We start from the raw sequence: 25489 nt of genomic DNA on the forward strand, positions 1-25489 counted from the left end.
GACACAGAGGTACTTTTGGACAAAAACTGCGATGTTTGGATAATATTTTTTGTTTTGTTGCCACCATTGCAGCATTTCTTTTTGGGTCGCTGATATGCCAACATTTCTGTCATTCAAATATTTTGATATCTCAACTGAAGCCTCCACCTCCCTGGTCAATTCACCAATGTCGCTACCCCTTGATTCAAAGCTGTCAATAGTCAATACCATCATTGATGAGATTTTCAATATATGCTTGATATGTTCTATTGAAAAGCTATTTTGCTATTCCGGTTGTGGTGTAAACATTGTATACTCAAATTTGCAACATGCGTTTCACTTCACCTAATGCATTTTGCTTCAAATAAATAGGAGGTATGAATGCAATAGGTAAGACAAAAAATATACAAATGAAATGTGGCATATGTCCTTGACGCGGGCAAACGAGCGAATGGGAAGGGAGTGTGTAGAAATATAGTGAAGTTTGCGACGTCGTAGCAACTTCACATAGAGGTTCATACATATATGTGTCACAAAACGTTATACTTTGTTTGCAATCGATGTTTTAACTCTAAGAATCGATTCCAAGTCATCGGAATCGATTCTAGTCGAATCCACTAAGAATCGAATCCTGATTCGATTCCGCCATCCCTAGTCATGACCATGTTTTCAGTACCTTGCCAATTAAGTCAAGAACATCTAGTGGAATAATTTCACCCAGTAATGCATTGCTCCATTCCTTTGCGAGGGCGAAATGCTTGGTAAAACGACCATTGTCAAATACGCGAATTCATTTTAAAGCAGGGATTTCTCGTATTATCTTGCCCTAAACCCCAGCGAATCTCAATAATCGTCTGAGCTATCCATTCTAATTGATTTTAAATACACACAATGTCGACAAAAGTTAACTTTTTAATAAAAAGAGTCAAACCAAAAAAGAACAGAATAAGTAATGACAATATTAAGGTGAACTGAAAAATAACATGTAAATTGATAAGTTTTAACAATAGCCCACGGTGCGATTGGGCAAAATACATCCAGTTCTCCAAAGACTGAAATTAAATTCCTTCTACTAATCAGAGGGCTTAAGTGTGGGCAAATACACTGAAAATAAGCTCAATTAAATATGATGTCACAAACAATTAAAATTCAACAACAGATCATGAAAAGCAAGTAGCATTCGGATCGTAAGACTGTTTTAACAAACAAAAAATGTAATTGATAAACCAATATGTAGATGGCGATTATACATAAAGAAATAATGGCCGGAAAGCTTGAGTCCAGTGCAGTTTGATTACTTCAAATTTAATTTCAAAAATACAAATAGTGCAAATGATAAAGTATTTTGTGTTGTGGATTGGTAGGTTTTAGTGTGGACTAATATTTTTAGCAAAAAAATCCAACTTCATAAGTAACTATGTTCAAATGAAAACATTACAAAAAACAATTTACAATATATAACTTTTATAATCAAATTCAAAAAGAAAACAACAAACAACAAAAAGCGCAAAAGTGCAATGTATAAGATTATAAACAATATTATTTTACATTCACTATTAAAAAAACGTTTAAAATGAATTTATCATTATTATTATTACAATGTATTCCATTCCATGGCATTTGCATAAAATTAATTTCGGACTTTTTCAATTAAACCACAATGCCCCAAAGAAATATTATTATAAATTATAACACTATATATTGTTAAGTATAATGATAAATGTTGTCATTGTTTTTGACGATATGAGCATATTAAATTAATGAATGGTTACTTTTTCGACAATGGAAAAAAATGGGGGTATTGAAATGTCAACAATAACCTTTTTCATCAATATTGCCTGGAAGATGGCACAATACTATACAGGAATCACACATAAGCATCTGTAGTAAGTATTCTGCAATAACACTACATTTGGTTCAGATGCCCAATAATACTGGTGATAATTACATTATTAAAGGTAATGGAAGATACTACCATTATTAACAATTTTTGATAATAACAAGAGAAATGCTACTTGAAGAATGAAAAGTGATTTTACAGTTTCATATCATACAATATTTCTGGAAGATGAAAGGACCATACATAAAATATAACATATCATGTTAAATTGCACATACAAAACAAGCTTGGTTCACTTACGTTTGGTGTTCACTTATAAAAATTAACACTTAAAAATGCACAGAATACAACATTTTTAATCGAATACCGTATTTTCCGTCGAATAAGTCTACCCGGCGAATAAGACGAGGCCTGTTTTTAAGCCTGAAAAAATGGGTTTTTGCATATAACCGGCCAATTAGTCGGGGTAGTAAAATCGCATCAACGTCGGGAATCTTAAATTACCATGCAATGCCTTTCGAGCGGTCGCCGCGTTTGCGCATTGGTTAAAATAGCCTATAATGACTTTTTCTTGTAGCGTAATATTCAATCCATATATATATGATAATGCAAATATGATAATCACAGCATTGAAATTCCAGATTCACCGCGCGAGAATGTCGATTTATTTAAACCAACCTGATGAGTACGTGGGGTATGCTATCACCGAAGGTATTTTATTGTCCGGATTCAATAATAAGGCGACAAAAAAATGAAAATGCTCATACTCGCCTAATAAGACGACCCCCCAAAAATCTGGCCAAAAATGTGGGTCTAGAAAAACGACTTATTCGCCGGAAAATACGGTAAATAATCCGAAGTGGGCCAATATGGAGATGATCTGGACATCTCACACCATGTCGGAAAAGAAGAAACATTCAAACATGTCTCAATTCTCAAACTACTAAATAGTCAAAATTTTCAGTTAGGCTTGATTGATATATTCATTACTCATTACTAAATAACTGCTACTGTCTCAAATCAAATCAGTATAGTTGACAACTTAACAGTGGAATTATTTTGCAAATTTCTATGTGTGAAAAACATAACATTTATGTCAATTTCACTTTACAAGCTTTCAAATGGTCAAAATCATCCAAATATTGAGATTTTTCACACCTGATAATTTGCACGAAATTACCTTTCAAACAGCTACAAGCTTTTCCATTTTTTATACAATGAATTGGATATTCCGCCTTGACATAATCTTATCGAAGTGTATCAAATTTGAACATTTTATATTCAAGTGCCAAATGCTATTCAAGAACAAGTGCTGAATCATTATGGATGTCAAGAGGAAATCCAATCTTGCTGGAGTAATAGTAATTTCAAAAAATAACTAACAAAAATTTCTTGGATACTGAAAATATAATGGTAAGGTTTTGTTATATTCAAAACAGTAGGTGACAGAATGAAAAAAAAAAAAATTATAATTTTGAAGCAGAAAACAAACAATGAGCAGATTTCATTATTGTTGACGGATTGGTTTATTGATGTTATGTTAAAATTTTCCCATAATAACAGCCTTTTCTTCATCTGTGAGTCCATTGCGTAATGTCCGTCGTACTGAAACAGATAAATAAAATTATTCAATTTATACTATGAATCATGCACTATGAAAATTTACAATCATCAATCTGAATTAAGTGGAAATTTTGTAAAGATTTCATTACATAATACTAAACGTAAATTCACTGAAACATTTGAGTGATATGGGTCACAAGTTGAGCCATTCTGATGCTTATTTATGGCTCGGCAGTCGAGCATCATGCTGAGCATTGGTAATACATACCTCCGATTACCCCCCTGTGGGTTCACAGGTTCAAATCCAGTAGGGCATTATTATGTGCGAGATTTCCTCAGAATCCCTCAGAATAAAACTGAAAAGCCTATACTTGGGAATTGACAAATGATCATAGTCGCAATGTATGCCCATTATGCCAGTATATTTGGTAATAACCCCAGTTTGATTAAAGTTAAGAAGCCTCAGATTCTTGTTTTAGCATAAAGTCACAGTACAAGAAATATGATATCATAATACAAGTTTTAGTTAGGTGGAGATAGGGAGATTCTCATACACATGTAGCTATGAGATCGTTTATTTGAACTTACAAGATTTCCGTGATGCATTTCGAGATCTTTTCCTTCTATGAACAGTTCTTTCTTGTGGAGTTTGTGTGGCAACTTTAACCAATTCATCCATAATTTTTTCGTCAGATCGATCGTCAGCAATTGCTTTTCGAGAGTGTCGCCTTCTCACTGGTGCTTCTTCTGCTGGTGGACCACCATTCATTTCGCTATTTATAACGTGGCCATTAGCGACTGGAGAAGTTGGTTCTTTCTTAACTGTAGATTATAAAAAGTTGATAAAAATTGTAATTATTGTGGGATATATATTTATAGGGCGCTTATTCATGTCTCTTTTCACTTCGAGTAAGGCCCTATACAAATTTCAACTGATATTTAACGATATATCAGGAGCTACTATTATTTGGAAGCACTACAATTTTTTCTCATTCGACATTGTCTACCCCATTTATTACATCATGGGCATGCTATTTGAACCCAAGATGTAATCTGTGATGCCAACACAGTGAAGTCCAAAGCATTATTCTAGGTCAAATTGCCTAAGTGAGTCACATCTACAAGTTTAAAAACTGAACTTTTCGCTGTTCAAAACAACTTTTCAATTATATTCGCTTTGGATTTAAGGTTTACAATGACAGTGCACCATTCAATTGATTATAATCTATCAACTCAGTGCACTTAACTATGGTATGCTTATAAATTAATTTAAATTACAATGGTAACAAGACTGACCTCTTGAGCTTCTTGACCGTTGTCTTCTATCAACTCGTACATCTCCTGCACCAAGTTTTAATGCAGATTCCATTTTCATTTGTTTCACTTGTTCCTCTGTGTGTGAAAATTTTCGCGTCTGAAATGAATAATCATATTTTTGCAAAGAATATGAATATTTATATATTTTCCTTTCCAAAGTCATTTCATGCAAGTTTGAAAAACATGATAAATGCATAGTTTATTTTTTGAATCGATTTTATTTATTTATTTCGGATAAATGGTGAACAATCATCACAAGATCATATTGGAAAAAGGAATTTTAAAACATTTCAAGTACATAAGGAACAATGAAGGTCCTGAATAGTCACCTAAAAGTATCTTTTCTTTTCATAATAAAGTATTACAATATTCAATGCAATGTGGAAAAGAAACTGTACAAAAGTATTTTATGATCCAGAAAATAGTGCTTATGACCTGATGTTGTATGTTATTGAATAAAATTATGAAAAAAAAGCTTTGTATGACATTGAAGAGCCTTTTGTTACACGGCTTTATTGATAAAATAAATACGCTTTGTTACAAGCAAAATATAAGAATGATTTAAAAATTGTATTGTGATATTTCACACATTTTATTTCACGGGTGCAACAGACGGCCCGCGGGCCACAACCCAACCAGCCAAGCAAGCCACTTCGTATGGCCCTTTTAACACTCAGATTTTTCTCCATCAAACATAAAATCTTGATCTGACAAGTTATATTTGTAACTCATTGTGTGCATGGAATAACTAAATTTTCAGTGTTTCCCAGATAGATGTCTGAGGTTGGTTATACGGCCAACCGACAAAAAACGTTGCACACCCCTGTTCTAATGCAAATGTTTACTGTAATAATATAATTTTCATATAAGTTATTCATTCTGTATAGTGCATATGACGTGCATGAATATGTAAAAGGAAATTATCTCCAAAATTTTGCATTGTGAAACAAAAAAGTGAGATAATTTTAAGTGAGAAAAAAATAGAAGAAGTGCAAAAAGAAGATTTTGTGTTATGATAGATACTAACCATGTGAAATACAAAATCATCTGGTTCTTCACTTGCATCAGAGAATATTTCCTCCTCGAATATTGAAAAAAGAAGAGGAAATAGAGAGAAGTGAATAAAAGAGAAGAAAGTAGAGGAATCACAGTCTTTAGAACCATAAGTTATAAATATTGATTCTTGATTGAATATAAAATAAACACCATTGCAAGTACAGACTCATTGGTTTTTCATAAATAGTATTTTCCAGCTTGGCATTTATTTTTTCATAGTTTTAATAAACTATCCTTCCTACTTGGTTTGAAAATTTCTAACTATAATACCATCCTAAAATTTTTATGCAATATTTCTAATCATAAGTGTTTATGCTTATGTGGTAATCAATTGCTTCTGTGTATAATATCATTATTTTTATTACTCTATAGAAGTTTTTCTAGGGCAGGAAGGAATTCCGCTGTTCGGGACAATTTTTTTTTGTTTCATTCAGTACTATTGTAATACATATTTATAAACACATTATAAACTATTCAAACAGTGCCAAAGCCAGAGTGCGAGTTGTAAGTATCACTAAGTAAGTAAAGCCATTTAAAATTGAATAACTAACGGAAACCGAAAAATTTGGAGTTTCAAAATAGGCAAAGGGCGGAATATTTCAAAAAAGGTTGGAAACCACTGCTCTATAGCGTTTTTCTGAAATTCATTTTCAAATGAATACTTTTCAAAGTGTTTGAGTGTGATCATATTACTGCAACTGAAATTGTTAGAACAGTCTACCACATATGATCACTTTACAAATTGTATAAAAAATGTGTTTCTCTTTGCATTCATACCTCTGTGATCATTTTTCCTCTTGTTTTACTTCTTTCTCCTCTTGTTTGTTTCTTTTGTTGTTGTGTGACAACTCGTTCTCTCGAAGTACGATATTCGAGTGCGAACTCAGAAATTAATCGACAAAACGATTGAACTTCCATTTTTGACGCATCCTCGGGTGACATTCCAAAATAAACTAAAGTTTGATGAAACCTGTAGAGGATATTTAGATTAATTAAACTGAATCATGGATAATTAGGAAGGCGCTATGGCCTAGCAGTTTGGGCATTAGACTCGACTGCTTTGGGGCCGGAGATTACACATCCCATGCCCCCGCATCACCCATGGTAAATATAATAAATTGGGTAGTTAATACCAAACCGGATAGATTCTGGTCCTTTTAAATAAATCAGTGGTTCCCAAAGTTGATTGACCGGGGGTCAAAATTAGAAGCGGATATTCGCGGGCCAAAGGAGGTGTGCACCCGCAAAGGGCCGATACCGTTACATATATTTAAGATACCGGTATAGTTGAATTGTTACAAATATACACATGCTGAAATTGGGATAAAGACATAACAATTGGTGGTATCTGGAACGTTGAGGAAAAAAAACATATGGTGTTAAACTATTTCACTTAAGTTCGGTGGGCCATATTAAATCGTTTCGCGGCTATTTTGGTCAGTAAATAGCCCGGGGGCTGGATTTTGGGAACCACTGTTTTAAATGATAGCAGTTCGTCACATACTATCAGGGACTGCTTTTATAGGGTCATTTTCGAAATGAAAGGCGTGGATAACCACAGTATAAAAATACTATCAGTTTTCAAAAGTAGTTGAACAGTGAGTGTTTTCTGACATAAAATACTCAATGTAAGATTATAGTCTACTTGAAAATTTATTTTTTCACTTTCGAGTGAGTGTGTGTGTGACCTTTGAGTAACAAAATCCATTCAATAAAACTATACTGTTATAAACTTTGTTCCATAATTTTAAAAGAAGAAGACAAGGATTTTACAACAAGTGTTAAAGTAAATGAATTCTATGCATGTACCTGTTTATCAATCGTCTGTGTACAACACCTAATGTTATAATACGCTGTGCAGAACTTAGTAAAAAGTCAGACATTTTGTTTCTTTGTGTTGCTTTCGTTTCGTGCTTTGCAATAGTTTTGAGATGATCCCACGATTGTTTGCAACGAGATTCAAGATTGTCTAAAGTTTCCTCTAATGTAGGGAAGTCACCCTGCAAAATAGTCATGGAAATATTGGATTCCATTTTAAATGGAAGTATAAAAACACCTGATAAAAGTTTCAAATAGCAGAATGGCTGAGGGTGGAGTTGTAATATAGATAATTTCAATTGCTTGTCACCTAAAAACTTCAACAATCAACCAAAATTTGATTTAGTGCTTTAATGAAAATTTCATAAAACAATATTTATATGCATGGTTATATTAACTCAAAATCACCCTTACCCTTGATGCTCTGGTTATCGATCCAATATCAGAATACAAATCTGTTGTATTGGGGAAATGTTCAAGTACCAATTGTGTTAAATGGTGCAGTAAAGACTGTTTGTGAACTGTGTCTTTGACTTCAGGAACTTTGGCAAGATATTTAATATCAAATCCATTCGCCTGTAATACAAAAATAGAGAATATTCAATCATTAAAATGAGAGCAATTTTATATGTGCCCTGATATCAGGAAGCATGAATTGATTGAAATCAGATTCTCGGCGGTTGGCGAGTGCTAGGAATACGCTTGTAATCGCAACTCTAAATACTATGAACGGGATCGCATGTTTGATACATGTGGGGATAATTACACGTGTGAGAGAATTACTGGTCTCTTCGCTCATGAAAGGTGGTAAACATACCCACTGGTTGGTTCATTCATTATTCCCATACCAGATGTGCACTGGTAACCAGACAGTAACTTCATGGTTTGGCATATGAAATACCTGTCTTATTGAGCCAGTTTATTAGTGTCTACCTTGTGTATCATTACATGTAAACACTTCAATCAACTCGCTCATGCGTGTAACCTATTTTCGTTGCGCTTTTCAAGTGTGTTGTCCTAATTGTATTCATTCCTTGTTAAGTTGTCTTAAGAGTCTGTTGTTGTTTACGTTTAATATTATTTGTCACAAAGAACTTGTGTGTTGTATTCGGGGTGACGGACTGTGGCAGAATCCAATAATATACATCCATACTGGCGTTGGCTCTTCTCTCCCCCAGAATACATATGAAAATCGTATCCAAATGAAATATTGAATTGCAACAGAATATTATCTTGGCACACTTCATTAATAATTTCAACTCCCCCTCATGAATTACTGTATTATATAGTTCTGTGACATATCAAAAACATTTAAATACCTTAGTTCCATTCAAAAAGTTTCCAACACTTTTCAAAACTGCTAGAATGCATCTGAATGTTTTATTTTCTCTCAACTGCTTCATACCATCTCGTAAATCTGTTAGAGGTTCAGCAATTTCCTGGAAAAAGGTAGTTTACATAGCAATGAGAATTGAGCAATTACATAAATTAAACTAGCACTCATTATGGATTTCACTGACATAAATACAGTTTTGGTAGCAAGTGAAGATAGAAAACACACAAACCTTTTCTAATGCTTCATAATCTAATTTAAAAGACCAAAGATGTAATCTTGCTGAAAGTTCACTTATGGACGAAAGCGTGAGAAGAAATTGTTCCGCACTTCCGAGTGGAATATCAGGGTTTTGTTGCATAGCATCTTGAATCTTAACTTTTTCTTCTTCTGTGGGAATCATCGTTAGTAATTTCTAAAAAAATTGTTTTCAAAAGTTTATTAGAAAATTATTGATTTATTGGAAACCCAATTGCAGTCCATGGGCTAAACTGAAACATTAAACCAGTGTTTCTCAACCAGAGAGAAATTCCTCCCCAAGGAGGAATTTCGCTGTTTGTGAGGAAAATATACTGCTTTGTATTCGACGCAGTTTTACTAATATTCTATAATTTACTAAAATTGTAATATACAGGGTGTCCAAAAAGTTTTGCCTGATTATAAAGTCTTTATAATCAAATTTTTTTTTTTTTAATTTTAAAAAAGATTTATAGTCAACCTGTTTCTAATTGGAATTGGATGTTGAATGTTGTAGTCCCCATTTATCATACAACCAAATTTATTCAAATTTGCAATTGGTATGCTATGAAATTGGGTGGAACTTTTTGGACACCCTGTATAGCCCATTTATGGGGACAATATAAACTATTCAAACCATGCAAAGGCAGAGTATGAGTTCCGTGTAACACTAGCAAATACAAAAAACAAATAACCAAAACAGGGTTTTTGTGCATATTGAATGAAGGAGATATTAAGGATCCAAAATAGGCAAAGGGGCAATATAAAAAAAGTGTTTAGGAGCCAATGCATTAGACCTGTATCCATATTCATGAGGATTTATATACAGCGCAAAGCCAAGCATTTAATCTCATGATAAAGATTATGAAGTGCTTCCGACTTCCAACCTTCAAATATTTACAAGGTTGCCAGTTAGCCTAACAAATGACAAGTGGCAATTGAAACATTTCAAGAACTCAAACCAAGATACTCGTAAGTGATTAAACACTGGTAGAAGAAGAAGTATAAAGGATGAATAATCGCGCAGCAAGCAAAAAAAATAGCTTTTTCATATTTGAATAAAAGGTAATATTGATTAGTCTTATTTATAACTAAGTAGTTTATCATTAACAATTTTTTCTTTATTCAATTTGAATTTCAAGCATTCTATGTGGTTTGTTTAAGAGATGCATGACTGGTATACAAGCCAAGAATTACATACACACATTTTAGATGGCCTATTTCAATAATGATTACAGAAAAATAAAATAAATAAATTTGTAACAAACAGAATATGTTCTTGTTATAAATTTTGATATCGCATAAGACAAATAAAGAATGATGATTTGTGTAAGAGGACCAAAAATCTTTCCCGATAACTTGAGTTACTGGTATGTGGAATTCGCTACTACATTGCTATTTTCCTAAGTTTTTATCCCATATTTTACGATTGAAATCTCCCAAATTCAGTCAAGTGTAACGCACCTCAATTTGCTCTTTATTTAAAGCATATTCATCCATATGTAAGATTGCTGATTTTATTGTACGTGGTGGTGGAAGCACTGTCAATCCAATATTGATTGCATTTGAACGTTTTGGATCCAAAATTATAATTCGGTTCTTTTTGTCTATTTGTTGTTTCTGAAAAAATTGTGAAAAAAGAAAGTTGACGAACATGATATAATTTTCAAATAGAGAAGTATAAATTAATGTTAATTTATGTAGAAAAATGCTGCTGGAAATATCATTCCTGGAAAACAGATTTTTCTAATGAAAATATATTGTTCCCCCAAATATAGTACTATTGAATACACTATCAATGTCAATAATGTTATATATCTTTGTGATGTATTTGCATAATTACACTAAATAAACTACATAATTTGAAGAAAAGCTTTCTCACAACATTTTTTAATAAGAATTCAACAAGCAGCAAAATCACACTTAATAAGAGAAAATGCATATCTTTTTGGAATATAACTGAAACTGCAGTTCTGATTCTGCACATTTTACACCTAATTTTATACCTTTACAATATCCTTTGTCCTCAATTCAAACAAATGCAAAATTTTGTCTTCGTTGATTTTGACGTCTTCAATATCTTGCCAAACTGATGGAACTTTTTGACCAAGAGATTCTGTTTTACTTTTAACCTGGGTTTTTTAAAAGAAAATACTGATATGTAATGTATAAAATACAAGTAGAAAATAATGATTCTAGAAAAAGGTAGCCAAAGATAAACTGAAGTTGGAATGAGGGTATATTTACAAAAGAGTAATAAATATTCGATTCCACATAACAATGGTTCCAAGACAAAGGGACAAATGCTGAAATTTGGAAAAAAAATTCATTTAAGATTTTTCTTGCTACTATAAAACCTACACATTAACTCCTTCAATCGTCTTGTAAAAAAGGCCACAAACGGATCTGATCCATCAGTATATGAAATGTTGAGTGAAGAATAAGCAGAACACATCCGACAACACAAACATATATTTAATTTACATTTAATTAAAACTAATATTCACCTCTTTCCAAAAAAGTCTTACTGTTCTTCGTTTCATGCTTTGTGGGGAATTTGGAGGCGGTGTGGGGCTGCATGCTGGTGGAGGCGGGGGTGGGGCCATCGGAGGTGGTGGAGGAGGTGGAGGCCCCATGCCGGGTGGAGGAGGAGGTGGTGGTACAGAACCAGGAGGATATGTTGACATAGGCAATTTTGGTTTCGCTAAAATGTCAATATCATCTTTTTCAGTGAGATCAGTGAAATCAAAATCTGAGACAAGCAGAGATTGCTGTAGAAATAAGAGAGTTTTAAACAAGTTTAAAAAATGCAAAGAGTTGAAAATACTTTAAAAATTTCATGGGAATTTTACCTATATTTGAACAGTCTAAAAATCAAGTCAAAAAAGTGTTTTTATATTCTATTGCTACCAGTGAGAATTTGGGTTAAGTAAAATTTATAAAAAAAAATTGAAATTTAGTATAAAATAGTAAACTAAATTTGCAGAAAGTATGAAATACAAAAAATGTTAGCCAGCAGCAATATGTATTTACAGGGTAACTGAAAGAAAAAGAACCCAAGTCATTTGGAACATATTGTAGAGAGAACATAACTTTTGTGCATAACATTTTAGATTAATGAAACTTTGAGGTACAATCATACACAAACAGAAGTTTGAGTGTTGAAGATATTTTCCTCATTTCTATACAAGTAACTATAGAAAGTAATGAATTGGCTAATATAGTACTAATCTGGTTTATGATCCACAGCATGATTAAGCCATTTTCAACTTTTTTTTACAAAAATTGGTATTAAACTATATTATACCTTAGAACTTTGAAGCAATAGTTTTTCCCACATTATATCACTGTCTTTCTTAGGTTTGGCAGGTTCAGGGCTGAGTGTTCTTTCTACTTTATTATTTTGTTCTGGCAAGGTTTGTGGTGTTTTCATTGGTTTTCCACCAAACATTTTTTCCATGGCAGCTTTTGCTGAACTGATGGACATGTCAGAGGGTTCAGAGTTATTTGAACTTTCATTTTCTATTACAGGGGTAGTTTTTAGAGTGTTTTTTTCACTTGGGGTTTCTGAAACACCATTTTCTTTTAATACAGCTGCTTCAGTTGAACCCTCAGATCCATCATCGCTTTCTGACCCCTGTTTCAATGCAACGGCTTGATTTGCATAAAGCATGTCCATCATAAATTTTTGATTATTAGAAATAACATCCCCTGAAGGTGTCATCAACCCACTGTGTTTTTTCGGCGACGCCGTTAGTTGAGTGGGCTTTTGAATAGCTGGTGATAAACTTAAAGAAGCTGGTAATGGTGTGTTGTTCTTTTTGACAATTTCTGGAACGTTTGGGGCAACATCTTCCTCAATTTCAATCGTATCTGCGTCCATTCGGATTTTGGGATGTTGAGAACCATTCGTATGGTTTGAGACACCGTTAACCATAACTTGTGGATGTTTTTCAGGACTTTCCTTACTTTGATCGCTGTCCATCTTATGAAAATTTGATCTTCTCATACGCGCTGAAAGTAGAAAGATGGTAGGTGTGAATATGTGAATATAAATAATTAAATGCTGAGCTTAGATTCTGTGTTAAACTTGTCAAATATGGAATGAAAGCTTCCAGAGGGAAGAGCTAAATAGAAAATATCTTCCATTCTTATATCGCTATTCTAGAAAATATTTACCATTCTTTATCGCTTCATTATATACAAATCAGCTTATGTTACATTTCAATGTTTTGAGAAAATTGCATTTTTGTAAAAGTTCTAGTTATAACAGCCTCAAAAATGGACCTAAGTCCCACCTAAAAAAAAAACTAAAACAAGCTCAGCTTTTAAAACCAGACCAAAGGGTGGCTCCAAGTTCACAATGAGAGAAGATTAAAAGTGCACTTCTGAAAAAATGTGACATAAGCTAAATTAGTTTTACTGAGGCGATATCGGCCAAGATTGAAAAAATACATCGAAACAGTAAACCACAATGTAGTAGAATGATGCAGCGCATACAAAGTAGTGTGGCAATTAACACACTGCCTAGTGCAAATATCAAAACACATGTTGAAAAAACTGAACAAATTGGCTTTCATGACTTACCTCTTGTGCTTATTTCCAGCATCTTACTTGATGATGATCTGACTGGTGGAGGTGGAGGAGAAGTCGTACCATTCGTGATGGGAACTTCACCTGAACAATCAAAAAATATTTTTCATTCCATTTCAATTTCCAATTTTTCAACACGTTGTGATGTCATAAAAGAAGAAAACAACAACAATGCTTTGATACAAAAGTGATTAATGTGATTTTGCTAAATATTCTCAAATAAAATAATTATCATAATTGGAAGACATAAGCTTTCATTTAAATCATCCGTAATGCTTTTAACCCTTTTTCTTTCGTTTGTTGGCTTAATATTATTAAATATAGTGCATAAAAAAACTGAGGGAAACACATTAAAAGCAAAATTGGGTATTTTGATAAAAGGGTTGAAAGTCTTTGAAAGTGGGCCATGGATCATGAAAGTCTAACAACAACCAGGATAAAGGATAATATAAAGAAATTTAAGTTACTAGAAGTAAAATAACTAAAATACATACCATTCTGTGAGTCTGGTCTATTATTGAGAGCATTCTGTTGTTTGCTCAAAAATTCCGCTCTCCTAAAAAATACATGGAATATTTTAAATTTTTTTTATTTTCATATATGAACTGCAAGCAATGTTTAAAAGAACGGAAAATTGAAAATCATTCCTAACTATTTTTTATATTTACTCATATATCTAAGCAACACATTGAACATTATCTTGAAAAAATCAGTAAATGTTGAAAGTGTTTTAGATTCAGATCGATGCCTCACAGATATTTTGATGTTTGATGATTTGTGGTTGACAAGTTACAGTGCAAAGTTATTAAACAAAGCAAAAACCCTACACAGATAATCGTTTGAAGCATTTATTTTGAAAATATGTCGTTATTTAGCAAACACCAAAGTCACAACCACGACTGCGTCAAGGCCAATGAAGCAAAACATAAATGTCATTTTGGAATTTAAATGGGATTTAGTCTCCTTAAAGTATTTCTACTTTTCCACGAAATTGCTCGATTAGAAATTATGCATCATATAGAGCAATTGAGGTGATATTAATCATTAAACCATGGGTGTGCAACCTCATTGGTGTGGTGGAACCTGGTTTAAACATTCTCGATGCTTGAGGAACACCTTTGCAATAATTTAAAAGTTTTATCAATAAATAAATATACAGATTGTCAATAAAGTCCCTTCACAATTTCAGTTTCGTTACGAAGTCAGTTCTCAATACATCTTAACCAGGTTTGTTGCTTTATAATCAGTAATTTTTTAAGCATTTTTTCTTCATTTAATACATCTGTGAGGGTCAAAACAATATAATATGGTATTGATAAATTTTGCAATTTCAAAACACCCTATATGTATAAAGCGAACCTAATACTGCACGAACAAAATCTTTTAAGTGCAACAAGTTTAATAATAGTGGCAAACCTAATAGGTAATCGATTATATTCACACAATACACATATAATAATATACTCTCGGACTTGAATGTAAACTTGCCAAACTCCTTGACTGTAGTGGCGGAACCACTGAATTAAACACATATGTAATGATTAATGAATACTACTTCTCTAATGATATGATGAAAAATTTAATTTTTTTATATGAAGCTAATATCCAACATTTCACTCTGAACAAGGCCCTGAGCAAGCAACTACTGATATCTATATATATGTGAGGATATACTAATTTTGAAAGAGCTGGAATATTCACAATTTGGCATTGTCTACCCAAATTTTGGTGCTCCCGAAGTATTCCTACCCAGATGGCGCACAACCTGAACATAGTATGAGTACCAGGTTAGGTTTGTTCAGGTTGTTCGTCATCTTGGTACGAATATTTCCGGAGCGCCCAAATTTTTTATACCCTGGGTGAAGTGGTGGGCATGGGATTTGAGTACAGATAGGGAACCTGCAATGCCAAACTAGTTGAGTATAACGGTTTACCCACTAGTTCCCAAAGTTTAGTTTGAAGAAGATGTTTTGGATATTCAGATTAATTTAATTTTTCAAATAAAGTCACATAAGAACAGAATCTCTAGCCTATTGCGCAACAATAAAACCATTAAAGTTCATCGCTATGCTCAATTAAAATGGAATTTAATTTTTCGCAGAATTTTCACATCTCCACATATATAAATCGAATCTTATAGTATAGTAATATAGTAAATTTTCATAGATTCGTCAACAAATGAATGTTTACAAATAAGAACATCAGATAATTATAACTCTTACTTTTTATCTCTATCTTCATCTCGATTTCTTCTTCGCCTTTCTCTTTCTTTTAGATCAACATTGACGGCGTTATTATATTGAACTTGACTTACAAAATTGCGAGGAGGATCCGCGTTCACTGATGGCCTGATAAAAGACGCATAATAAAGTTACACTGAGGAGCAGATGTCAACAAACTTGGTTATATTTAACAACAGCAGTTTAGTTATGCTGGAGTTACATAATTCTTGGACAATATTTCATTTTAACTCTGTAAAGGATGGAGAAGGATTTTCACTAATATTGCTAAGTTTCTTAATCTTATTGTAATATCTATTTATTTGAACATTATAATTTATTCAAACTGTTCAAAAGCCAGATTGCAGATTGTACATAAGACTAGCTAAGGCCCCTAAAATATTCAACAAAAACCATAAACAGAATTTTCTGCATAGTGAGAGAGAAATAAAGAGATATAAAATAGGTAATAGTGAGAAATATATTAAAAAAAGGTTGAAAACCATTGGCTTAGATCAGGGTTGGGCAAAGTTTTTTAAAATAAAAGCCGCATGCAGCAAGTCAGAAATATGGAAGAGCCACATAATTTTTGAAAATTTTTAATATTAGAGCTCATTAAAGCATTTTGCATTGTGAATGTTACATTAGTACTAATTTGGGAGATGCACCTTTGTCCAGTGCTACGCGAAACCAGCGTTTGGGCTATTACTCGCTTCGTGTTGTTGGGATCCAAGACTGCGACAACATCAGCAAATTTTATTTCACAAAATCACAGTCATGGGTTTTAGCATGAGTTGTTGTTCCCTCAAGATAAATATGTGAATCCTATCTATCACGGTATACCGCCAACAACAAACATTTGACCATTGCGAAACGTAAGATTTGTCGCTTGAATGATTTGGATAATAATTAATGCTAGCGAGAAGAACCGCATTAAATCTCTTGCGATTTACCCACCGTTGGCTTAGATGATGGAACAAGTTAAAAAAGTCAAATTGTTGTCTGGAGGGATGGTGCGTAATAAATTTTTCATTAATCTATACTAAAACAGTCTTTCGAATCCTTCATGAAAGTGAATTCAAACTTTATCTCGATTATTATCACTCGAATAATAACAACTCGAAACCACTTAACGATTGATTTCGTTACAGCAGGCACTTGAACTAAACATTGACAGCAAAATATGAATAGATGAACACATATTGAGTGTAATTGACCTTTACATTGTGTTTGTGTGTTATTTATAATGTATTGAAACAAACAAAGAAACTAAAACAACAATATAAAGCTTTCAATGGAAGAAGTGCTGAGATGATACTTTGAAGAATCAACCAATACACAGAGACAAAGGATTGAAGAGAAAAGTGTTTTCTCTATATAATTATAATAGGTATAATATATATACTGTAAAGTTAAAAGTAGAAATAATCTTATTGAGGCAAGAAAATATAACTTGTCCAGTGAGATATAATATATAGATATAATATATTTTTTCATATGACAGTTATTCACGCTTTTGCTCTAAACGATTCCAACATACATAAACATACAACAAGTCACTGATATCCAACAACATGTGAGTAGTTACCATATATTCGATTCAAAACCAGATTCCTACTTACTTTTTCACAAGCCATGGTTTAGGACTTATGGTTGGATCAGCTTGTGGTGATGCAGGCTCTTGTTGTTCTGCCTTCTTTGTTTGTTGCAATTCCAAATGTTGCTTTGATAACTCATGCCTTCGATTTCGACTTCTTTTATTAAACTGTGGTGTTTCTGGTGCAGGATTGATAGATGGAGTGGACGGAGTACTTTTGCTGTGTTCTTCCGCGGGAGGAGGGGCAAATTTTTCAGGACTTGATACTTCGATTTGTTGAAATAAATTTGCTGAATGACGGCGAACACTTTTTCTTGGAACCTCGAGTTCTGATTTAGTTCGTTCTCTGTTCCATCTAAAATAAGAGGGTGAATTAAGTCTTATGTTTGTTTTAGAGGTGAATGTAATAGTAATAGACAAATATTGATGGTTTGGAAAACCAGAACTCTGTGAAGCATACAGGCATGCGGAATGAAATTCTCATTCCCTCTGGTTTCTTATCATCTTTTTGGATCTTTCAACCTAAGTGAAATGATCGTACTTGCCATACGGCTCCTAACATAAAAGCAGTACTGGGTCTCATGCCAAACAATGAATTCTAGTTCTATGGTAATTATGGGTAATGGTAAGCAACTGAGTGAGAGTAAGAATCCCTGTTTAATAAGTTTCCACATAATAAAAATTGTGAGTGTGCTCAGCTACGTTGTGATATATTTGTCATTGTTTGAGGTAATGTAGAATAACTAACTACTTATCATTAATGTTCTATTTTTACACTTCGTCAGGCACAGTATTGATTTGTTTGAAAACAAGAAATATATTTTCGTTCTCAAAACAACTGATAGGTGGGCAACAGATTGATATTTGGAAAAGTATGCTTTTTTGTATGGTGACAAGTCAGCCACAACCAGTACTTGTATTGTATATATTCAAACTTTTCAAGTAGGTTAAAAATAAACTAATTTCAAACTCTTGAGAGCATTCCAAACAAACTGTCACAAGAATAAAGACCTCATAAGAGAGGGTTTTCCTCTGATTTTTTTTTTATTGTATTGTTAGTGTGTAGAATTCCAGAATAGCAAAATGTTTTGATATAATCTTGATTAATGAATATGTACATTTATATATCATGATATTGGAAGCAATGTTCTATAAACAATGGGTACTACAGACATTAAGATACAGACATTAGATAAGTTTTAATTACACACAAAAGAAAAAATAAGTAATATAGAGTCCTATTACTCTGTGTTTCATTCTAAACATTGTTGCCTTTAACATATTGCTTAAAGATTTAAACAAACACATAACAGTATGTTTAAATAATATTTAAAATTCCCTTCTATGAAATTTGTCATTCGACTCTACAAACTAAATGAATGGACCGAACGAAGTAGGATATTTATATTTCCATTTCTAACATGGATGGAAGATAGTTTTAAGAATTTATGATGCACTGAAAATGCCTGAAACAGTCACAGTTGGTTTGTTAAAATAATGCTTGCTAAATTTGAAACAAAGAGGTAAAGAATAGATGTTTCCATTTTCGTAACATTGTCTAATCAACAAGATGCTCATGATGACATAACAATTTAAATTTTGGAACCACTCAAGTTAGATTTTAGGGTATGGTGATGGGCATTAACTCGTTTTCGTGTTTTGCTGGTTTTTGGTCAGTTTTTAGTTATATTTCCGAAATTTATGTACAAATTAAATAAATCATTGATCTTTGCAATTTCTGGAAAGTTTTAGTTTATTTGCAGTAATCAAAAATTAGTCCCCAAGCTGCGATAGACAATGCTGATGGTTGAATATTCTGAATAAAAATGATGATTTGAGCATGTTAACCAGGTTGTAAGTACCAACTCTCGAAAACAGTCTCAAAATGAGCATCAGAGATTTCACCAAAGCAGAGTATGAAAGTAATTTTTCCAGGTCAACTGTTTGGAAGACATCCACCCTGCCTTGTATATTTGGCATTTTTTGCAAAGAAATTCCATTGAAAACAGTGCAACAATATTGAAAATACTAACTTAATTCCAACACCAGGAGCAGATGATTTTGAAGCTTCTTCATCTCCATCTTCATGCTTCAAGGCAAGCTGATGAAATAAACAGATTGATTAACTTGACATGACATAACTGTGTCGACATCAATGTCATTACAAAAAGTAATTGAGTAAAATGAGTTCGCCACTTGTTTCCAGACTTTCTCAATATCGATGTGGCATAATAAAAGAAGCTAATTTCAGCAAATTTCATTATGCTAGTTTCGACAAAAAATGTGTTTTTAGCACCGTAAAGCATTGTATCAGCAATGTCATTATGGCATCATAATAAACACACACACATCATTGGGGTGAAATATTTTGGAAGAAAATATTGCTTGATAAGAGACATTTAAGATGTATTTAAACAGCCCCTTTGTGTTCAAATCAATGTGAAATGCTCAAATTGGAAATAGCTGATATTACAGGTTGCCTATATGTGGCAATTTGATACCATATTAATTGCAGTATACAAATATTCAAAGAGAATTTTTACATTACACCCAAGACAATTTTTAGAAGTAAGAGGATTTTTTACAGAAGACTCTTGGCACAGCTTACCTCATATATTTTAAACTGTTCCAATAGGTCCAAATCATTTCCTTTTTTGTTGAGATGTCTCTGAAAATTCAAGAAACAAAATCTGTGTAAATCACTACAATACTTGAGCATCGAATGAAATATGAAACTATACTATAATGGTCTTATTAATTTTCCATGAAAAACATGATATCATTCAAGTAATATGATAAGCTATATCATGAATACTGGTATAGGATTTTTGTAATTATTCCTGTGTAACACGATGCAATATGGTTTGATCAATTACAGACTCAGAGCAACTCATAACCTATTGGAAAAAGTGTGGGGATAGCTATACTATACAGTTTCATGTTCCATACCAGTGTTTCACACACTGAGCACTCGACTTCACCAGGAGGCCAAGAAGTAAAGGGTACCATTCACAATTACTGCATTAATTTGGTTGCAATGCATTTGCTCTTTTGCTTTAGTTCGTTGTATTTTATTATTGAACATGGCGCATAAAATAACGATGGAACTTGATAAGAAAAACTGTTTTTTTTATTAGAGAGCAGATGCCACAAGGTGTTGAGTGTTCTTGGAAAGGGAGACACAGAACATGAAAGTTTAAGGAACACCGATCTCGATACATGGATGTGGTCTAGTAAAGATGCAGTAGCTGACCATATTCACAATATGATGGTGAAGGACCAAACAATCCTATACCTGAATTATAAGATTTGAACCCACAAAGCTTAAGTAGGGTAATTGGCAGAGTGATACCTCTGTAATAATTAGCCTGATGATTGCCCTGAAGCGTGGACATCAAGTGTGGTGGACTAGCATCAAAGCACTAGACTTAACTGTGTTGGCATCACAGATTACACAATCTCAGGTTCAAGAAAGATGCGGGTAACTGTCATATAAAAAAGCGGTTGGAAGGGACTTGAGGCAGCAAGTGCCAGCAACTGATAATATTTTGTATCAATTTGAAGCTTGTAAATGGTAAAGAGACAAAACACATTTACAAAGTTTAGTAATTTTATTTTTGTGTATATGTTTTCTGAAAGACTCTCGAAATCTGGTAATTGTAACGAACCTGGGATATTGTTTCCATTCCATGTGCTTCCAGTGCATCTGTGACATCATAAAATGTATCTTGATCAGGTATATTACTTATTGTTTTATTGATGAGAGTCATTGCATACACAAGTAATTCACAATCAATTCCATCTTTTTCATCGAGCACTCGCATCACATTTGCCCACTCTTTTTGCCCTAAAGAGAAGATCATATTTATTGTTAATATACAATTCTTTAAATTAAGGTCCATAGGGCTTGCAATTAGATTTAATTGCCAGAAATATAAAATAATTATTATAGCTACTTATAGCTGATGCCAATTGCATTTATTGAACATGTATAAAAAGCTTAAAACTTTATAGCATAAAAAAATATTCTCTCAGTTAAAATTATATATTAATTGTATTACTAGTTACCTCAGATAGAGTGTATTTTTAAACTAAGTTAAATTTAATTGACCCATCTCATAGCAGGCTATGTATTTATCCATCTAAAATTGTGGGTAAATTAAGTGAGCATATGTATATATACCTAATAATGACTGTTTATCAAGTAGGCTGAAGCATTCTGAATGTAGACACCTAATATATACAACACATAATCATTACAAGATAACTCCAAATTAATGCATCCCATCGCATAGTGCACCTTGCTAATTTCCTGGTTGTATCAATTAAAGTTTTGAGTGTGTTTAGTATACATACCACGCAGAATTGAGCGATGTGATTCAAGTTTTATAGGGATTTCATAACAAATGTAAGGCCTGGGTAACATATTCTACCTAGTATTGTGCAGGGCAGCAGCATATGAATGCTTTTTTATTAAAAAAGGAATTATAAAAGAACACATAAAAATATAGTAAAACTACTGTTTTTTACAGTAATTAAATCCCCACTTTTATCTAATTGAAATATAGGTTGGTTTCGTGATTGATCATTTTAAATGTCATATGAAAAATATTATGAAAATAAATGGAAGATGGTTTAATAGGACACTGTTATGGTACAAGTTGATTGTTGAGTGCCAAAATATTAAGCAAAAAGGTACTAATTAGACCCTACTAATGTCTGGATATTAAATTGTAATTACAATTTGCAGTTGAACTGTGTTATAACCTTATTGAGGACACGGCTGTTAATGTAATCATAGGTCAATTGATTGTCTGACACATATAACAATGTTTAAGTCATTTTTATACAATTTGCTCTTGTATTTTTGAAGTGTCACTAAAATAGATAAGACTACAAGAGATAAATGGAATCATGAATGCCCTACAACCTACCATATAAAAATGTAATAATTTATGTTCCAAACAGATAAAAATAAACTCTTAAAATTCACAAACGTTCAAGTGAACCAAATCAAAATATTGATTACTTTCATTTCTTATTATTCACATTTTTTCTAAAAATTTAGCTCTTTTTACTAGAAAAGGCCTTTTGCAGATACACATATTGATTAAAAGATATAGTAGTTAACATTCATGATTTGAAACTAAAATGCAAACATAATTCAACATCAAAAATTGCAAAAGTGTGCTATTTTCATGGTGGCAACAAATACGATAAACCTGAATCACACCATTGATAAATAATGATAAACCATGATAGGTAAATGATAGAGTACTGTATAATAATACCTATCTTTAACCACCATCATTTATCTTTCAAAAATATTTTGTTCACCACACCAAATTTTACCATGAATGGAAATTATTCCCCTAAAATGTTATTTTGGGCATTTTCTCCAAAATGTGCTGGTCAAAAAAAACAACAATCGAAAACGTATACGCAAATCAAAGCAACTATTTTGGTATATAATAATAGGCTCTTGCCCAACCTTATAAGTGCATGCTTTTGGGGATTAGTAGGACATTATCTTATGAAGACAAACGTATTATGCCGTGACACATTTTACCATACATATTTCATTGTTATAATGAGAAATGATTGTTATAAAGGCAGTAATTTAAATTAACAAAATTTTCAAAAAAAAGAGATTTCCATATAAAAATAATTTAAAAGTAGGTGAACACTTCAGACATCAATAGTTAGAAAACAGACAAAATTGTTCTTACTTAATTATATGTTTTTGAATTATAAAATTTTAATATTCAATGTTCAGAATAGCATTACATATGAAAAGAAATAAATGGCGTTGATGGTAAGTATGAAAAAAGTAATAATAAATTCAGTAGGTAGTTGTTGAATGGCCATATCATTTAATAAAGGACACAACGATGAACTCAAGTATTATTTTCATAGCTTTGGAATGAATAAACTTATTTTGATGTACAAAAACCTAAGTCAACATAATATATCTCACAAAATTTGTTACAAAATGATTCAATGTACATCTAAATAGATGTTGCAAAAAAATCTGGTCAAAGTGATTTGTCACCGCATTTTGTTGTCTTTCAAACATGGAGTGGCCACTTTTGGACATTTAAATAAAAACATGGCAATCTGTGGGCGACTTCAAAAGGTGTCGTGGCGTTAAGGACACACAGCATCATATTTCAAATAGTGGCTGCCTGTGTAGGTGGCCATTCATACATTTGCCGAGGAGACAATGGCTTTTAGAAAAGTACTCGATGGGTAATTGAAATTGCACCACATTCAGTCGGGGGTACTTGAGTGGGCCTGGCTAAACATAGGACAATGACGCCTCATTTTGTACATTCCTTCCAACGTATTTAGTCTCTTTCGATCATATCATTTTGTTGTGATTTTAAGACAAGAAATAACACAGAAGTACCACTTGTCACTGCATTCGGAAATGGTTGAACAAAACATTAGAAAATGAGATGATGTTTAAAACATACTGTAATTTTGTGAACTCAGAACTATAACATTTTCAATTTAATTATTTTCATGTAACTTTTTTTTAATTACATTATTAACAAGCCGTACAAAAAATAATTCCCAAAATTTAAAACCTGCCAACAAACAATACCTAGGATTATTGTAGACATGCTGGCTGAAGAATAAAGTATGCCAAAAGCTTTTTATGTGTTTGTCTGTAATGCTATGAAGCGTAAAATTTTAGCATCACAATTAATCAGTGTTCGCAATACTGATACAGACATTTACAACAGATTAAGACTTTCTGGTCAATCATTCAAAAATATCTGCTGTGGAATTTTCCATTATCTGGTTAGAATGCTGTTTTATGAAATTACCAAGCTGCTAATAAGTTAAAATAACCCATTTTCACCACTTTTTGTGGCATATATTTTCAACGATAATGCTAATTAGTCTTAATTTTCATGACAGCGACAGGAACAAAATAACTCGTGAAAATTGCTTCAATTGTTATGTTTTTTAGTATAAATTCAGCACAAAGCACTATGAACATGGTAGAGAGTATTTTTTTGTGAAGCATAAACAATAATAATTGCAAATAATGTACTATGTTCATAATTCAATGATAATTTTTTATTGAGCAAGTCAGTAGGTCACAAAGTGATAAATAACTCAAAATTTGCTCATTTGCAAATAAGTAGGGTAAAGTGGTCAAATTAAATTGCAGCTGGCTCACAGGATTCAGCATTCTGAATAAGACAAATCAAGTATCTAACTCATTTTTTTGTTGAGACTCCATTGCTTGCAAATATTATATCATTGTTTTGCACAAATAACTAAGAAATTAAAATCTACTAATTGGATTAGTGAAAAGTGTTGAAAATTCAATCCAAAAATAATTTAATATTAGTAAAACTGGTCATATTTGACGCAAAATTACTTAATTTACATTCATAAATTTTAAGCTCTCAAATTTTAAGTTAATGATCAAATTCTGGAAAAATATGTTATGCAGGCAATATATTGGTAAAAATGTTTAATAATGTTTTGTTAAATATTCATTGTTTGTAATTAGATAACAAAATTTTTTTGGTATACCACATACAATGGTTTGCAACCTGTTTCTCGTTAATTACCAGTTAACTATCAGAATAGTTTTAAGGTGACAATTTATAGGAATGATTTACTAAATATTTCAAAACATCCGAATATAACCAGTGGGCTTTCATAACCAATATAAATCTTAAACCGGAAAAGACTTTAAAGATAGATGGCTTGAGTCACTGCTCCAACATAAGCTGGGCTGTAAATTGTTTACAAACTACATGAGGCAACTCACATACCACACATATCATGTTGCAAGAAAAAAAACATCTCACGATCATTATGAAAACCACAGAACCTGCCCCCTGCAGTAGTGATTTATTACAACTTGTGGCCACAATTTTGCAGAGAAAATATTCTGTTTCAGACAATGCAAT

At 32.5% G+C, this 25489-nt stretch overlaps 1 protein-coding gene across 2 annotated transcripts in view; it reads right to left on the reverse strand.

Annotated features, from left to right (window-relative positions):
* Positions 1 to 873: 873 nt before the first annotated feature.
* The window catches only part of LOC120338319 (FH1/FH2 domain-containing protein 3-like), a 39038-nt gene continuing 14422 nt past the window's right edge, over positions 874 to 25489 (reverse strand). The window contains exons 8-27 of one of the 2 annotated variants that reach the window (XM_039406298.2): positions 21221 to 21399; positions 20161 to 20220; positions 19586 to 19653; positions 17578 to 17907; positions 15959 to 16084; positions 14231 to 14292; positions 13731 to 13820; positions 12451 to 13157; positions 11651 to 11914; positions 11150 to 11275; positions 10608 to 10763; positions 9139 to 9321; positions 8893 to 9012; positions 7988 to 8149; positions 7565 to 7755; positions 6533 to 6725; positions 5727 to 5780; positions 4679 to 4796; positions 3971 to 4204; positions 874 to 3424 (exon numbers count right to left, since the gene is read on the reverse strand). In XM_039406298.2, the coding sequence (XP_039262232.2) occupies positions 3360 to 3424; positions 3971 to 4204; positions 4679 to 4796; positions 5727 to 5780; positions 6533 to 6725; positions 7565 to 7755; positions 7988 to 8149; positions 8893 to 9012; positions 9139 to 9321; positions 10608 to 10763; positions 11150 to 11275; positions 11651 to 11914; positions 12451 to 13157; positions 13731 to 13820; positions 14231 to 14292; positions 15959 to 16084; positions 17578 to 17907; positions 19586 to 19653; positions 20161 to 20220; positions 21221 to 21399 (3488 nt within the window). In that variant the 3' untranslated portion in view covers positions 874 to 3359. The remainder of the gene's footprint in view (positions 3425 to 3970; positions 4205 to 4678; positions 4797 to 5726; positions 5781 to 6532; positions 6726 to 7564; positions 7756 to 7987; positions 8150 to 8892; positions 9013 to 9138; positions 9322 to 10607; positions 10764 to 11149; positions 11276 to 11650; positions 11915 to 12450; positions 13158 to 13730; positions 13821 to 14230; positions 14293 to 15958; positions 16085 to 17577; positions 17908 to 19585; positions 19654 to 20160; positions 20221 to 21220; positions 21400 to 25489) is intronic. The other variant, XM_039406299.2, reaches the window with a different exon arrangement.

Source organism: Styela clava, chromosome 10 (genome assembly GCF_964204865.1).
Source record: "Styela clava chromosome 10, kaStyClav1.hap1.2, whole genome shotgun sequence".
Lineage (NCBI taxonomy): Eukaryota > Metazoa > Chordata > Ascidiacea > Stolidobranchia > Styelidae > Styela > Styela clava.